The sequence below is a fragment of the Leptonotus elevatus genome, chromosome 1, assembly GCF_054856555.1.
Source record: "Leptonotus elevatus isolate MCC_2025b chromosome 1, RoL_Lele_1.0, whole genome shotgun sequence".
Lineage (NCBI taxonomy): Eukaryota > Metazoa > Chordata > Actinopteri > Syngnathiformes > Syngnathidae > Leptonotus > Leptonotus elevatus.
The window spans coordinates 26,033,809-26,052,060 of NC_141239.1; the positions used below are offsets into that span (position 1 = coordinate 26,033,809).

At 43.0% G+C, this 18,252-nt stretch overlaps 1 protein-coding gene across 1 annotated transcript in view; it reads right to left on the reverse strand.

The window, feature by feature from the left end:
• hs3st4 (heparan sulfate (glucosamine) 3-O-sulfotransferase 4) overlaps positions 1 to 17,723 on the reverse strand; it is a 109,817-nt gene extending 92,094 nt beyond the window's left edge. The window contains exon 1 of the mRNA XM_086093180.1: positions 16,566 to 17,723. Coding sequence (XP_085949306.1) covers positions 16,566 to 17,110 — 545 coding nt within the window. The 5' untranslated portion in view covers positions 17,111 to 17,723. The remainder of the gene's footprint in view (positions 1 to 16,565) is intronic.
• Positions 17,724 to 18,252: the final 529 nt, after the last annotated feature.

Here is an 18,252-nt window from a genome sequence, read left to right on the forward strand (position 1 = left end):
GAGAAATCAAGCTTTTAGTGAAACAATATTATTTTATGCACTCTAGTGAATTTGACACCTTTTTTTTCCATGAATGATGCCACAAACATCTAAACAGTGCTTTACTTATGTAAAACACTACCACCAACAATGAAAAAGTGTTTTTTGATAGCAAAATACGTTTATTTACATTCAACAGTGTAACAATTTGACACAACAATTTGGCAAACTATTTACAAATGTGTGCAACTGTGGTACTATTTACAAATATGTGGATGTTTCAACTACAGTTTTTCTTTTTGTGTAACACTCCCCTGCGTGCAAGGAGACGCAACAGGATTTGCACAACAGATTAGTTTCACTGCGATTGCCCCTTCGCGTGCACTTTCTTGCCGGCCGTTTTTTCCGGGGAATAGCAAGTATATACTGCAGTGTGTGTTTGGCCATGTTGCCATCAAGTCTACTCTCAGGATCACGATACGGTGACCTGGTGTTACGTCTGGCTTCCTCATGTCCTTCGGTTCCTATACCGGGTGGTAGATGTTCTGATCCATCTTATCCACTCCATTCATGGTGGCATCGTAGTCCAGAACCAGTGTCTTCTCCGTGATCAGACTGTACCCGCTCCTCCGATGAATATGCATTGGACTCGGGGTACTCTTCATCGTCCGATTGAACGTCCGCCTGTGCTCGGTTGTGCTACGCGTTTTCCGGCGTTAGCATCGCTCGCCGGTGAGGCTTTATGACGTGATCATAGCCGCCGCGTCAACGCTTCCAACTTCGGCGTCAACCTCGGGAGTCACCATCATCATCGTCGACATCAATGTGCTCTTTAGTATGAGTCGATGCTTTTCGACTACTCTTCATCGTCCGATTGAACGTCCGCTTATGCAGAAGTGCTCGTTTTCCGCCGTTAGCATCGCTAGCCGGTGAGGCTTTACGACGTGATCATAGCCGCCGCGTCATCGCTTCCAACTTCGATGTCAAGCTCAGAGTCACCATCAACATCATCGTCCTTGGCATTAGTCGATGCTTTTCGTGTTTGAAAAAAATGCTCAAGCGTGAGCTGCTTGCAACCGATCGCCATTGTTGCTTCGTCAGCCGTTGTCCCCTCAACACTCTAGCTCCTCCTCACGTCTTCTACTGACGCCCACCCAATCTTGTCCAAAGAGAGTCATCGCTGCCATCTAGGGGCCAAAACTAGTCATTATACTAACTACATCTGCTTGATACTTTCAGCACAGCTGGCCAAGGCTTTCCTCCACCCGTTTCCAAAGAAAACCAAAAAAACATAGTGAACGTCTTTTAACATCTTTGACGCCCCTCCGTAGGATTTTACTAAACGTTATTTAACGTTTTTGGCAGTAAAAGAGTTAAAAGATGGTTTCACGTGAACCTCCTACATCAGGGGTGCTCAAGTTCGGTCCTCGAGAGCCCCTATCCAGCCTGTTTTCTATGTTTCCTTCCTGCAGCACAGCTGAATCTAATGATCAGCTGATCAGCAAGCTTTGCAGAAGCCTGATAACGATCCTGATCCAGAATCAGGTGTTAGTGGAGAGAAACATGGAAAACAGGCTGGATAGGGGCTCTCGAGGACCGAATTTGAGCACCCCTGTCCTACATGTTGTTGCTTTAAGATTGCACTTAGTACTGATATTTTCCTCCTCTGCATTGTTGTTGTTGAATACAACTTACTCTCAAGTTTATTGTTCATTTCTACCACGTTTGTTGTTGGTTTGTCTTGCTATAATGGAAGGCTATCATCAATCATCTTAATTAATCAATTATTATCCATATGTGTGTGTATTGTATTGTCGAGTATGGTTCTGCTTGCTAAGGCATTGTGGCTAACTCGGATTAATTGGGTCGCAGCTTCCAAGAGTGGCTTCGGCTACATACGTGCATGTTTCAGCATGTGTCGTTTGCAATAGAACTGCACAATTAGCAAACGCTTTGAATTCGATCATTGGTCCCAATTTGAAGTTATGAGGCGGACGGCTTCTGCACGTTGCATTACCAAACCAAATTATGCTCAGCAGCAACATTAGAGAGATTGATTTTAAAATGTTCACTCTGCGTTGCTGCAAAGAAAAAGCATATTTGGAGGTCAATGACTCGAGATTGTCGGGCCGCTTGTTAGTGGCTTGTACAAACACAGACAACCACTATCAAATGAGAGCAATTTGCAATGATGTCATCCTAAAAGAGGAGAGCATACAATCAATTGACAACAAAAGGAGCGATGCCTCCTTGTGCCCTCAAGCGCTATTTGTACTGAAAGTGCTACCAGTTTCTCCTCTTCGGAAGCACAATTCAATATTGATTTAATTGTACGTGGGCGGGCCGTGCATTATTGATATGTTCGTATATGAGAATGCCCACGAGGGAGGACTTGTCATTTTGCACAAGCTGGTAGAAGGCACAATATCCAATTAATCATCAGAATCGTGAAGAGCAGCCTTTGTTCTGAAAATCTGTGTCAGTCTATGATTTGATTTGCCCTATATTTGATTTGGATTCTGTATTTTGTATGTTTTGTTAGTTGACTCGCCATGTAACCATTACATACTGTACTTGCCTTGATCTAACGCTGCTTTCATCCATGATGTGACCTGACATAAAATAAAGCAATTACATATACACACATATATAGATGTTTTTTCTCTAACCATAGTCTTTGTTTGATGTAAATTTGTAAGGAATTTGAACTTTGCACCTAATTCTCTTTCAGCACGTATGAAAAAGAGCCCTGCATTGCAAATAATGGATTATTTATCAGAGTTTCAAGTAAAATGTCTTCAAATCCTTCAGTGTATATCACACAGATTGAACACCCCCTCACACCCAGCAATCATCACAGCATTAGGGAAGCGACTGCTCTTCAAAGCGTCAATGGCAACGGAGTACATGGCCTCACGCTGAGCTAAAACCAGTAGAACGGAACACCCCGCGGTGATGTTGGGGGAGCGAGCGGAGCATGAATAAGTAAACAACATAAAGCCACCAGGAACTTGAAAAGCAACGGGCGGCAACAGACTTGGCAGCCAATGGGATTGTTCTAGTCTTTGTCCACTTGCTCACGAGGGCGTAAACACAAGAATTAGCTTGCGCCTCTTGAGTCTTTCGAGCCGCATTTGAATGGAGTTGCCTTGAACAATGAGCAAAATATGCATTTTTTGGTACTAAATGGTCTCCAAGCACCTTGACAATTAAAGCCGTTGTCCTTGGACTACTGCCTTTGGAGCGCTTCATTCTTGACAATAACAATCCATCTTGCGTGTGTCAAAGCAAAAACCAATTGTTAATCAGTAATTGATTTATTGTATTTAAAATCACGCTCTGATCTTATGAACTCTTGATTTCATGCCAGTGCTAATTTTCACGCAAAGGCCCGATTGTCCGATGCTTTCTAAAACACCTCGAGCTATTATCAGAGGTAGGCATCCTCTCAGTAGCTACTGACAGACAGTCCGTCACTAACGAATGGCCATTTTGCTGACGAATGACAAAAAGCATTTTAAGGCCCAACTAGCACTGACAGAAGTGGGTTTTTGTCTGTCACTGTAATCATCACTAACCGGGTCAAGTACCGACGGACTTCTCAGTCTATCACTGGCGGCCACCTGTTTTGTTGACGATTGACGAATTGTAAAAGGACGGACTGACGATGGCGAAAGGGTGCCCAGGGTGCTGACGATTGACAGACCAGCAAAATATTCTAACTTGCGCCTAAAGTGTGTTAATCATGTTATTTTCTCCTCGATCTGTTCGGCAAAACAGCCAGGGCCAACGATCATACATTTTAAACCTGTTCAAGATTATCCATCGCAAATTCTTGTGTGTGGTCAACGTAAGTCCGCCAGGCCCAGACGTGAAAGGGGACGAATAGCCAATTGAACAACCACACTTCTTCACACAGGTTAGTCTTGAAGCTATGCCAGACAGCTGGTTTGAGGCAGGTGACCTATAATTGTCAATGTGTGGGGTCATTTACCGTATTTTCAAGACTATAAGGCGCACTTTAAAGTTTTATTTTATTTTATTTTTTTATTGACGGTGCGCCTAATAGTGAGGTGCGCTTTGTGTGTGGAGCAATGTCCAAAATCTGACTGACTGTGTGAGGGGACTTCCCGCACACATTGCTTATATACAAGAAAGGCGGACCTGACTGAGGACAGACATGAGAGCACGGAAGAGTCAACTTGGAGTTCTCCAGCCCCTCCTCTCCCTCTCCCCCTGACCCACCCCCCACCACCATGTGTTCGCTCTGCCAATCGTGATTTGTTGTGTTCAAACTTATGCCATGGTGCTAAAGCGTGCATGTTCAGTGCGCATGCGTCCTCTTTTTTTTCTTTTTTGCTTGTTTCAGAGCTTAACGAGCCACTTACAAGTTCATTGTTTGATTGACAGCTCACGCCAAAACAGAGGGAGGAAGATGGAACATACCAAATGCAAAGGGGGGCCAGGCTACACTACTACATACAGTAGTGTATTGTTTCGTGTTTTGTGAGTACATTGTTATATATTTCAAGTACAACTGAACTCACTGTTTACATTGTTACTTCAACCAAACTCAGTTTTGTTCCGTTCGCTGCCTTTTTTAAAACATGCACTAGCACTACCATATGTTTTGAGCTAGCGTATGTTTAACCGTGCGTGCGCCCAATAGTGCGGTGCGCCTTATGTATGTGTTAAACACAGAAATAGCAGCAGTAACTGTGACTGCGCCTTATAATACGGTGTGCCTTATGGTCGTGAAAATCCGGTACATGTTCAAAAAAAGTGCAATGTTAAAATTCAGCACTCTACTGACTAGAAATTGCACAGCAAATTAGTAGAGGAGGGCACTTCCGTCTCTCCGTCGACACAGTTGTTGACAGATGCCAACATTTTGAGCGAGTGTTTAATGGCACAAACATTGGCCGAAAATGTGGGCACTCGCCGAAAAAGTGGGCATCAGTCAATGATGGGGCCAACAGAGAAACGAAAGTGCCTACCTCTGCAGATTAATCTAGCATGAATCAAGAGTGCCTCTGCTGGACGAAAGCAAGTAGTGCACTCCATTTTGAGTGTTGCTTCATGATGTTTTAAGCTTTTAACAGATTTCAAAAAGCAAGGAAGGTTCTCTTTTCAAGTCGATCTTTTAACTTTTTGCCATTTGATATTTTCAAAGCAAGATCTGTTTAGGTTCGAGAATATCTGGATCAATACATTTGACGAAGTACTTTATTTTCTCCACATTAGCATCAATTAGCTCAATCAAGTATGTCATGTTGGACAAAGCCATACGGGCATATAATAGGACATATTATAGTGACACCCGGACCCTCAGCCTATTACTCAAGTAGTCAGCTCATGGACAGACCTCGGAAGCATATTCCCAACAGTGACTGTATCTTGGCTCCGGCACCGCTCCTGTCATTTTTTTTTTTCCTGAACAAATGCATGAGCTTGCGTCATGAGACAGCATCCCCCGCAGCCAATACGTTGCATGTAGAGATGTGGGGAGAAAATTGGAATCTTGACAAGTGTGATTGGCACATGCATTTGTCCCGAGGTAGACTTATTTGCCCAGACGTGCCCGAGTGTCGTTTCTGCCTCCCTTGCATCAAAATGACGTCATCTTATATATATATGAATTTTCCGTATGGACGCTACATGATTTGACACACGGGGGCCATGTCACTTTCATTTCCAGACATGCATCTTGTATCACTTTTAATGGACGCAAACATGAAGTAGATATGAGCCTCGATGGAAAAGCATAACCCACGGCTACTACACTAATAGAGGAGTGGGATAAAAATAAATAAAGTAAAATAGAGCTTCACTTGAAAGCATCCGAGTGTGACTGCCGGAGTGGGAGCAGAATGGCGCATCAATTGGGAACACGACCAAAAGAGGAAATTGGCGATGCCCATTAAGTACCTTCTTCTTCTTTTTTTATTACCATCAGTATGCAAAAAGAGGCCAGAGAGTTTTATTGCTACTTGCAGCAGCACAATAAGATCAAACCCATTCATCGCACAGCAAATTCAAAGCAAAACCTTAGTAGATGTGTAACGGAATGAAAATTTCACATTATTGGTATTATAAAGACAATAGTAAAATAAATGTAAACAACATTTAATTTTGAATACAAAAAAATAAAGCATGAGATATAAGCAGAAAACCTATACAACAAAAAAACTGTGCCTATTTTGCTTTTTCTTTGGCTTTTTTATTTTACAAGAAGGAGCAGCCTCAGTAAAAAAAAATTAAAGAACAAGAATGAGGAAAACGTCACTTCATTTTGCATGAGGCGAGATGACAAATCATTACAACAAAGAACTCACTGCCTGTTTTACTTTTACTTTGGCATTATTTGTGACTATTGTTCCACAAGAAGGACAATATCAAGATGAAAGATGAAGAGAAGAAGTTGATGAGAAGAGGCATTGATTAGACATGCGTGAAGTTGTCACTTGTTATCAAAGTGTAAAGGTGACTGATTAGTCGTTTTCACATTTGAGATCCAACCCAAATCCTGCTCAATGCTCAAAGTTAGGACTGTTTTATGGTTTAGTACGACTTAATACTAAGAGAAGTGTTTATATTTGTATGACAGTTTGACTGTGAAACGAATTATTTATTGAAAAGCTGTTTCAAATCCATCCACTCGCTGAAAACGAGTAAAGGACCAACAGGTGGACAGAACAGAACAATGTTACTTGCCAACCACTGCACTTAAAGAGATGGAGCAGAATCCAGGCAGCAATTAAATGTCCTTCAAATCACTCATTCGGCCCAACATTTCCTTCATGCGTGTAATTTTTGCAGGAGGAGGGTTGCTAAGCACCCGTGTCTGCCTAACTTGTGAGAATACTGCACTCTTTTTATTTGCAAGATGAAATCAGTTGATGCAGCAACAGCTCGACCAATCGTTGTTGGCGTGCTGTCCTTGTAGACATGTCAGCCTATTTCTCACACACACAATAAACACACATCCTCCATATAAAATTAAAGTGTGGGAAACACATTAGGTGCACTAGCAAAAATGATGAGGATAGTAATTGATTGTCCAAAATTATTTTGGTTCTGTCGAATTGATTCATGATAAGCAATTGAGGCAAAATGGAGTACACTACTTGACTGACCAATGGAGGCGCTGTTGGTTCCTTCTCAATCTCAACAGACTGCTGTGTGAAGAACACCAACATGACGTCAGCTATGAGATTTTGCTATGGTCTTTCCTACATGCACGCAGCTGTTAATGGCCTGGGGTCGAGAGCATTCGGAGACATTCCATCCCGTTAAAAGATAGATAAATAAATACATAAATAAAAATATCACAAAACTGGACACAAACAGCGATGATTGTGCCCTCAAACCACTGTTTAATGGTGGATATTCAAAATGATCATGCTTGGGCTTTGTGCCAATTTGGCCTCAGTAGGACTAATTAACTTGTAGAAGTTTGCCCTGGAATTCACCCAAAATGGCTGCTTCAAACCAAAATGACAGACTTCCTGTTTTTGTGCATCATGATAGTCATGTCCACCCATATTTGTGTTGATCAGTGAAATTGGCATCCCCCACCCCCACCCCTCACACACACAACTTTCCAGCGAGTGCTACTGATGAAACTTGCTGAAGCCGAAATGGATATGACTTCCTCTTGAATTTCAAGCATGTGCCCTGTAGACTTTTTCATGTGTCCACTCAATTTCATGTCAATTTGTGAAACTGGTGTCGGGAGCTTGTTATTTCTAACATTTTAGGTTGTGTTCCTGAGTGAGAAATAGCTGATTGAAAGCAAAATGACTGACTACCTGTTAAATTTTGGCCATGGGTGCTTGAGACATTTTCATGCGCCCTGTCCTGATGGACATGTTCATTCATTTGTGTGTCGATTTCCAGGAAGTGGTATGAATGATAAATGGCTGATTGAAGGCAAAATGGCTGACTCCCTGTTCAATTTTGAATGTCCTGTTATGAAATGACCACCCAGTTTAATGTCAGTCTGTAAAATGTGTGTCAGAAGCTTTTTTCTTCTTCTAACTTTCCAGATAGCGCTACTGGCTGATTGGAACTAAAAATGGCAAAACATTCGAAACACAAAAATTGGAGAGCCACCATCCTTGGGGAATACAATCAAGTAGGAAGAGGATGAGCCTGAAGGCAGTGTTCCGTCAGGTCTGGTGGCACGCTGCTAAATTCAATAAGAAATTCCACAACGGCAGCCAGCGCGTGTCCCGGTGAGCCCTGGCGCCGTCTTATCGGGTGTCGACAGATTCCCTCTATGTCGGGAAGGAACCGGGAGCCGGTGGGTCCAGCTGGAATTGACAGCGAGCGACCACTCAGGAGATATCTGCGGCCCCGCTGATGAGGAGTCACCGGGTCCCCGTGCGAGGGAAGCTGCCGAGGTCAGGAAAAGTGGAGCTAAGCCCTGGATAAACACTGGATTTAGACCTGCTGCTGCTGGGATACACACTTGGATCCATCTTCTTGCTGTCACTCGGGCACTCGCCTCCTGACCCCAGTTTGCGCTCGCAAGCACACGCTGTTTCACAGTCGCACGATCTACTGACAGCGTCGCCATGAATGGACTGCAATATCTCCCGAATCCCGCAAAAACAGAATCACTTTCTTTTTCACGCTTGAATGTGCTCCGCTGCACTGCTGAGGAAATGTTTTGTTACATCAGGCCAGCAAGATGGCACAACTCCTTCACAATGGCACGGTTTGTTCTGTGACATGCCTTTTATAGCTGGAAATTCTTTAGGAAAAAGTCAGAACCTGAAGTCAGAGGATGAGTTATTTTAAATTTTATATATATCTTTTTTTCTTCAGAGCTCAGTATTGTTCATTCGGTAATCTTACAGATTCGACATGTCATCATCATTGCTATCTCTCTCTTATTGTTCTCTTTTTCTTTTTTTTGTATGTGCGTGAGTATGTGCATGTGTGTGTATGTGCTGGGGTGTGTGTGTGCTTGTGTGCGTGCGTGGGTGTGTACTCATGAATTCACCTAAAACCTATTAAAAATCCCATACCGTTCACCTAAACCGAATACTTCAGAATCCAGCTAGAGTCGTGAGGTTGTCAGGAGACCCGAGGAAGGATCAAAGAAAAGAAAGAAAAGTGAAATCCAGCACCGACCAGACATCACCTACTACCCACCGGGTTACAAACCAGAATCTTTCACCAACCCCAGAAACATCTAAATTCCAACAAATTAGGCAGCCTCAAGAGACCAAAGGAAAGACTAAGGAAAGGAAGGAATGACAGACGAAGCAGAGTGACATCCACAGACATCAGCCTCCACCGATTCAACGACCAGAGGAAGAAGCAGATTGTGTTTGAATTTCGGTAGATGCTGGTGTGGTGGATCTGGTATGCATGAAAACCTCCACCAAAGAGGGGCGCCGTCGACCCCGGCCAGGACAGAACAAGCACAACCCCCCAGGGCCCCCCAGGCCACGGCAGCGCCAAGGCACAACCCCCGGGCCCCAAAGGCAAAATACATTGCAACCTCTAAGGTCAAACATGTAATTTGGCCACAATTTTTAGGAAAGTTAAAGGAGACAGCAGTCTTCTATTGCCCTTGTCCTCATTAGGGCACCAGATGAGCAGGAACCAATCCCAGTTTACCTTGAGCAAGTGCCAGGGTACACGGTGGTCTGGTCACCGAATCACAAACCAGCAATCACTGCAATGGATGACTTGAGAGTCTTCACTGAACCAAATAGGCATGTTTTGGGGATGCGAGAGTAAGCTGAAGTACCCAGAAAATCACGAGAACATCCGCACTGGAAAGCCAACAAAAGTTTCGGATGTAAAACAGTTTTGAAAATCCAAACCAATGCCAAGTCTGAAGGTTCCACTGTAATTTTCACAATAAAACAGTAGTGTGCGGGAATGAAAACAATGTATTTTGCAACTAATCGCCGCGGAGCAGGAAGCTATCGATGAGTTATTTCTCAACGCTTGCCACGCAGCCCCGAAGGAGGCGGTTGGGGTAAGAGAGATTTATAGGCTCGGCCCCTCGCCTTTTATTGCACAGGGGGGTTAAAATGTCATTTTAATAACACAGAGATATTAGAGCTTGCAAACCTCGCAAGCACTTTTGTTCTGGTTCACCGTCGCTTGATTTATCTGCCGGATAAATATTGAACACGCCGCCAATGCAATGGATGTACACTTGTGAAAACTTATGACAGAGCTGTTGTCTAACGCCCTTGACTGCCGACGCAGTTTGAAATATTAAAGTTAAACCCTTAACTGCAATTTCCCTGTGAATGACAGCGAGGATGTTTTGAGGATATGTCAGATTCCTTACTGGCTTTCATTCTATTATTGCACCGCATATCCTAAGCCATTGAAAAGACGAATGGAGAATGTGTGTGCTTTGACGCGGTTCACACTTCCATTGAGCCCGGGCGGGGTGGGAAACCTCTCGTCTTCCATGCCTTTTATACGATGTGGTCACACATGATTTTCAAGTGGAATTCATCTAAAATGGGGATTAATCAGACGTGAGGAAAATGACGACATTTATAGCGAGGAGATCGTGTCCGGGTGTCGTGTCAAAACAATCACGGATTCTTCTTCCCCTTCTTCTGAGCTCGGAGGACTGTTGAAGGTGATCCGAGGAGATCCGCTGCAAATGAAAATAAGGGCCGACGGCGTCACTTGCATGTAAAATGGAACTTTGCTGCATACAGTATGCACCTGCATGCAAATTCGACAGTGTAATGTCTTTTTTTTATCTATTAATTCTGGAACACAGATAGGTGAAGTGAGGTTGAGTCATGCTCAGGAGAGCAGATGAGTTGAAATTCTCACGACGGTAGCTCCGCTCTTAGAACGTTCCAAGTGCCAGTTGGCTGGAAGTCCTCTGTGCATAGTAAAGATAGAGCTACATTGCTAATTAATCCCAAAACACACAGGAGGACGTGTCCATGAGAGCTAAAATAAAAAGACCAAAAAAAAGGTAACGATCGCCAAGATAAGCCCGTTTGAGAATGCCCAAACCACTCCAAGCCTTTTGTGAAGCTTAAAATAACTTCATGAATCTACCACTATTTTCCAATCAGTGGATTTTAATTAACTTGGACAGTGAAGTGATTCTACCGTCATTAGCAGTATTTGTTTTATAAGTTCTGAAATGTAAGGCTTTTTAGTTGTACCCACCAATAAAATACAAATACGTATAATATAAACCGGTCTATTCTGGAGTTATTCAGCTTTTGTTTTCCCTATTGGCAATAAAGGAAAAAAAGAAACATTCTCTATAAACTGTCTATAAAATAACCTTTATACCGTCATTACAAAAATATAGATGTAATGAAAAATGCTTTTGGAAGTATTCTCATTTTTGCGGACTTCAGGTCAGGTCAATTCTAGAATGAAATCATTTAGGGAATGATGATTGCTGTCAAATGTCAAAGGGAGTGAAATTTGACCTGAACGAAAGGGTTAAGGACTTGTCATCACTCTACTCTCGCCGTAACACCAGTTTAACCCAGAAACACAATCCGTGTGATAAGCACTCTCATCATGCCTTGACGAGTCGGCATTCTATCCCATGCAGTTTTACTTATCACAGGCGTCACGAGCAGGTGTTGCCGCCTCAAATTTACGAGTTTTTTTTTTGAAGAGCGCCAATGTCAAATGGTTGCAAACATCTGTAACCCATCGTAATTCCGCGTCCGTTAAGTGCACATTAGCCCGGGTGTCGGCAGGCGTGGAGATGTGCGTGAAAATGCATTATTCACAAACAAGCTGTAATGTGGTCTGCATAAATTATCTTCATTGGTGACTCATACGAGAGCACAACTTCTTCTCCTTGATGCTACAATCCGCTGACCTGCTCGTACCGAGCATTTAAACAAAAGACGCTCAAAAATCCTCCCTTTCCTGAAGGCATCATGATCGTACAGCTAACCCTTTGGTGAATAGTGAAAATCCATAAGTGACTGACACCCACACAAGACTGCCGCCTATACAGGTAGATGCCAAACAATGGCGGCAAAGCACTATATTTTTGTGAGACATGGCTTTGGCCCAAGCAAAAAAAATATATTGAATAGATAAGTTTTTCAGTGAATAATGGCATATTAGGTCCTTCTATTGGAATGTTTTCATACAAAATAAGCGAAAGAAAAAGTACAAATTCTACCTAGCAACAGGTGACCCAGGACACTCATACCTTGAATGACAAACAGTGGGTCCTCAAATTAGGGCGGTATCGACATATGAGATTTCGTGTCACAAAAAGCGCACAAAGAATTATTTGGTGCAGAATGTGATGTTATATGTGGCAGAAATCGTCACGCTTAGTTATGGCCGTACCTAAAAAAGTTTTGATTGGCATAAACATGCTTGCAATGCAAGTACTTACAACAATTAGGACTTTACTACTTGTATACAAATTACTGTTACTTTGCCACTGCACAAATAGAACTCCACCATACACCAAGGACTGCAGAACCTGGTATACCGGTACATATTTTATTTTTCCGCCTATAAAGGGTTACGCTTAACATTATGTTAACTTGAACAATACGTGCAGAGCCAAGACAGATTTGTACTTAAATGGAGGCCTGTAAATGGATTTATTTGATGAGCGCTAAAAGTCACATATATTTATGTAAGCGTGTCATGTTCTCTGGGTAATGAGCCTCTCTTCATGCGCCCAATGAAAAACGCTGCTTTCACATAGGCTAAATGTGCAGCCAAAAGCATGTCAGAGCAGGAAGACCAAACAGATGCTTGGGCATCCGCAGCAGCAATCTAGCTTTGTCCAAGAAACAAATATAAACAAATAAAAACAAGCCATTCTCGACAGCTCATTGACTCCATTTGCAAAAAATAAATAAAAAATTGAATTCCCACGGTCCGACATCATCATTAAAGCCTAAGCGGCGTCCGAGCGAGCCGTGACCGACTGACCACGGGTGAACCTTCAAATTGATTTCCCCCCCCCCACTCTTCACTGGCAAACACGCCGATGATGTACAGGCTTCTTTTCTGGCTAATAAAGCTGCAGTCAGGGGGAATGTCAGCAGCAGCGGCGGCAGCGAGGCTGATGAAAGGCAGCGTAAACACACGCGCACATACTCAGACACACACAAACACACTCGAGTCAGAGAAGCATTGGTTGCTATTGAGGCAAAAGTTTATACTTTAAAGGGATGCTTGACTCATTTAGCCATTTATCAATAAGAAGGTAATATTTTGTTTGTAATTAATGTGAGAACGTTCCTACTTTTTTTTCTTCACAAACACATACCCACTGTAAAACTTTTTAAAGCACATTTTGCCTCTTGTTGCCTGAAAATGACATCACGTGTGCTCAGGGATCCGTTTGCTAACGTCACATGACCAAACCCAGAAAACAGGTGAGCCTTGAATTGGTCGTTACCTGAGCTCTGTGCACCTGCGAAGTCATTTTCAGTCAAAAACAAGTGGGAAATGTGTTTTTTAAAGTATTAATTGTTCATGAAAAATAATGAAGTTATTTTTTTTAGGAAAATATTAACTTTTTATTGCTGAAAATGAGTCAAGTATCCTTTAAAGGTGACATGTTATGCTTTTATTTGCCCGCAATTTAAAATCATTTTAGTTGAAGTGACACTCTCTTATCAACATACACAAAGGATAAAGAATAACAGGACACTTAATAACCTCCCATACTCAATTTCAAATCACTCAGTTTTGAGGTGGCAGTTCTGTCTCTTGAGTACATCTTTCGATATGCTGCTGAATGGTGGTGGAGCTAGGGTGTTGTGATGAAGCAAACAGCTAACTCAGTCTTGCCAACTTTGCAACTTTTCCAACCTCTGTCGCGACTGTTTCGCAAAAAGCAAATCTAGCAAATTTTTGTGGTGCACTTTGAGACTTGGAGAGATTTGGAGACTGATGTTTACCTTTGCACATCCAGACTGCAAATGAATGCCGTTTTGGGAAAAACTGCAATTGAGTGATTTTGCCACGGTGCTACCATGAGATAATAGTTTAATTTGTTCCGTGACTGCACTTGTAACTTAAACTCTTGTATATCTCAAATCCTCTTTCCCACTGAAATCAATGGAAATGCCACTAATCTGTTCCAACAGTTACAGTCTTCCCCAAAAACAACCAACATTTTTTTTGGGAAGGGGGGGGGGGGTTAATGCAATAAATAATACTTTATAATATTGTACTTTATTAAAACATTAAATAGAAGGTTTTATTTTCCTTCTAGTGTGTGCACCATGGCCACTTGGGGCAGTATAACACCAACATAAGGACGTACATGGACCTGGTCACAGCATCTCAGTAAGCTGCAGTAATAGTTCTTCTTCGCAGAGGATAAAGATTTTTTCCTGTGAGGATTGTCATACATTCGCAATCATTTGTGTTTCAGATGTCAATGGCTATTGACCTCCCTATTAATATCCCGTCTGTGCTATTTTGAGTTATTTGTTAAAATTAACCTAAAGGGACATTCGTAAGATAATCTATGTGGTTGTTTTAAATACACAAGGTGCAATTCTCTTTGTTTGATGTTTAGTTTGACAATACCCTTCAATAGGGAGTGACAATAAACAGCTTGAAGTCTCATTTTGTCGAATTGGTCACCATCTGCCAAACTGCTGCTTGTACATCCCCATAAAGATTTGATTGTATTTTCCCACATGGAGGCACTATTTCATCACTAATCCGCTGAATTACACGTTGTCAATTAGTCTAGTAGCTCCGCGCTTGTGGTGCATGCAGCAGACATATCACCAATTATAAATACGATACATAGTCATGACGTAATTTTGTGGTGGAAGTGCCGAAAGGGTTGTGCATAGACAGATTCTCAGCAATAGGCAGATCACAAAAGATGAACTCGCTGGTTTCATTTCACAACTTTGAATCAATGCTTTATATATGGCTGAGACATTATGAGCCAAAACTAAAAAATTAAAAATATTTACTTACTATACAACTCATAGTACAACGGCATCTGTATTTGTTAAGAACGCTTTATTATATAGATGTTTTTTTCTAGTTTTAAGCAACCTAACTTTTTCCAAATGTCATGCAAATGCATAGACTTATGTCGGCTTATCTGTGTGTGTGGTGCAGTTCAAGTTCATCATACTGCATAATATCAGAGTCAGCAACTACTCAAGACTTGCAGTAAACATAACAAAGCTCACTTTATTTCAAAGGAGATGCCGATTCCTTATTAAAAAAAAAAGCTTCCTTTCTTGACTGTGTTGGACAAAAAAAAGCACAAAAGAAACCATGTTGGCTTCCTTTTACTGTTTTGCAGAGATTCCATCACACCACATTGATGACCCCAAAACGGTAACATGCAGTATCAGGGACAGGGCTACAGTAGGAGTCTATTTCTATCCATCGACACTCGTGTACCACAGAGGACTAATTATCCAGTGTCCAAAATTGTTGAGCTATGTTGCAGGTATATCATGTATGGTGCAGCCTCCACTAATGTCTCCCTTAGGGCTAATTACTGGAGTGTATTTTAACTCGTACCTTTTCCACGGGTCAGGAATACTGTATGAAATGTCAAAGCAGAAGAAGCCTATTTTACAAGACCCAGTACCCTTAAAAGTATCGTATTCACTCATGTACGGGAAATTCTTTATAACTTTTCCCAGCCACGAATGTTCCCAAATTGTTGAAGCTAATCAATCCAAGCTAACTTTGTGCAGGACCAAAATGGGCGAGGCACAGAATGTTCCTAGAGTGTAAAAGTATGATCAGTCATTGTACCCTTACACTAATATATCCCTTCAGGCTGATTATTGCACTCCACATTAACTTGGTTCTGACAGTATGTTCTCAAAGTACTTTTATAACAATCAAGATTTTTAAACTCGTTCACAATAGCACCCTGGTCACCAGACATCGTACCCCTCCAAGATACAGCCGACACTCATGTATCCCTTAGGGCTAATCATTTCACTCTTTCGATTCCAAGCTGGTACGGAGTTCTCTCAAGTTGTAGAAGTCAAGTGTCAGATCAGAAATTGTTCAGGGTCCCACCCTAGCGGCAGAAATCGTACCCCTTAAATACAATCTAAAGATAACTCTGTGTACCATTTTTATGCAAAGCAGGTCAAAGTATGTCCACCAAGTCCAGAAGGTCAAGTGTCAAAGTAGAGCTTTTCAAGAACCAAGACATTGCACACCTAAATGTAAAATCTACACTATGATTGTGCTCCAATGGTAACTTTGTCCCGATAGTATGTTACAAAAGTGTAAAGGTTCAGGGTACCACCCTAGTGGCAAGACATTGCAACATGAATGTACTTCTTTACTCTTTGTAACACTTCCAAGCAAAGCAGGTACAAGTATGTCCTCGAGTGAGAGAAGAAAAAAAAAAAGCTACATGTCAAAGCAGGGCTTGCCTGTTTGGGGTTCCACATTTGTCACATGGCATTGTCCCCCTCAAGGTACAGTCTAAACAAATGGACCCCACGCTTTCACTTCAAGGTAACCGTTTGGACCATTTCGACTCTAATGTACACCACGATGAGCCATTTAGGGTACTACTCAGGTGGTAAACCATCGTAGCCTCAATAGTCTGGGGTACGACTCACCTATACCAGTCTAGACCCTTCTCGTAGTTCCTGTCGAAGAAGTGCGGCTCGTTTCCGACGGCCCGGACGTCCGGGTGCACCCTGAGCGCCTCCAGCAGGGCTCGGGTGCCCCCTTTCTTCACACCGATGATGATGGCTTGGGGCAGCTTCTTCTCACCGTAATCCGAGGTGCAATTGACCCGCAGCTCGCCCTCCGTGGCAGCCCGGAGGCGGGCGGACTCGGTAGCTGACGCCCGCTGGGTCCCGGTATAGGCATGATCCTCGCCCTCCTCCCGGTCCACGATGGAGACCGCCGTGCTCTTATGGCCAAACTGAGCCTTGGCAAAGCCCGGAGAGGTGGAATAAAGTTGCTCCCTCACCAGCGTGGTCTCCTCGGCGCCGGCCGACCGTGCCTGGTAGGCAAAGTTGTCCTGCAGCGGGAACTGTAGTGAGTTGTAGCAGCTCATCAAGCTGTAGAACAAGTAAGTGACGGACAGGGAGAGGGTGAACATGAACAAGATCTTCCGGGGCACTTTAGAGGCGACAGTGCCGGACCAGAATGCCATCTCTGACAGCGGGGGTCCTCTCAGGGAAGTGGCCAGACATGTTTCCACTGCAGGTCTTGCATGGACAAAAAAAAAAAGAGGAAATCAGCAAGAATCAGTCCCTGCTGCAGCTCCTGCTGTTTAAAAAAAGAAAGAGAGGCGTGAAGCTGGACCAAGCCGAGCCAAACACACCGAATTGCATATTTATAAGAGGAGAGACAGAAGGGGGATCGTTAAAATTCCGAGTTCCTCCCTTCTTTCCCCCCCTCTCTCTCTTTTGATGATCGATTAGATGATGCTTGACAGACAATGTCAGAATTTATCGGAGCCAACTTGCGAGGTTCCGGTGGTTGCTGGCGTCCTTCCAAATGAGAGCGTGGACGCACGCACGCAAAGAAATAAAGAGAAAGAGAGAGAGAGAGTGAAGAAGTGATGCTGGTCAAGTGCGCATCTCATCCGTCCACCTCCGAACAGCTGATCCACACAATAATCTCATCATAGCAATCCTTCCTCCAGCAGCGGCATTAAGAAGATCTTTGCCACTTGGGGGTGGGGCGGGGTGGGGGGGAAACAAAACAAAACAAAAAAAGTCAAAAGGAGGTGCGGAACACATCCACTCTTTCCCGCCGCCAAGGCATCTGTGGACGCGAGCGCAGTCCGCCGCGTAAGCTCACTCACTCACTCCTCGCTCCTCACTCACACGCGTGTTAACACACGCCTTCATTTTTTTAGTTGAGGGAGGGGGGTCACACCCCGAGTACCCCGTGCTGCTCCCATGACGTCAATTTCATTCAAATCACCCACACACCCCTCAATAAAAGTCCAGATTTGATTCTTATTATTATTTTAAAAAAAAAATTAAAAGCTCCTTCACATTGTTGTGCACAAAAGCTCGTGCCTGCACCCTGCTGGTGTCCCATTGAAGCACTTGAATGCATTGACAGCCACAGTTCTGCATGCGCTCCAGGCACACCGTGTTTATTGCAAGAACTTAGGAGGTATGTACAGTTGTGCTTGAAAGCTTATGAGCGTACTGCATGGTGAGACAAAAGCTTAATGCACATACAATCTAAAATACTGTGGTCATTGTTTTGACATTTTCAAAGGTTGAAGTTGACATGAGTAGGGATGTGCGTGCGAATGTTGGTGGCGATTCATAGCAT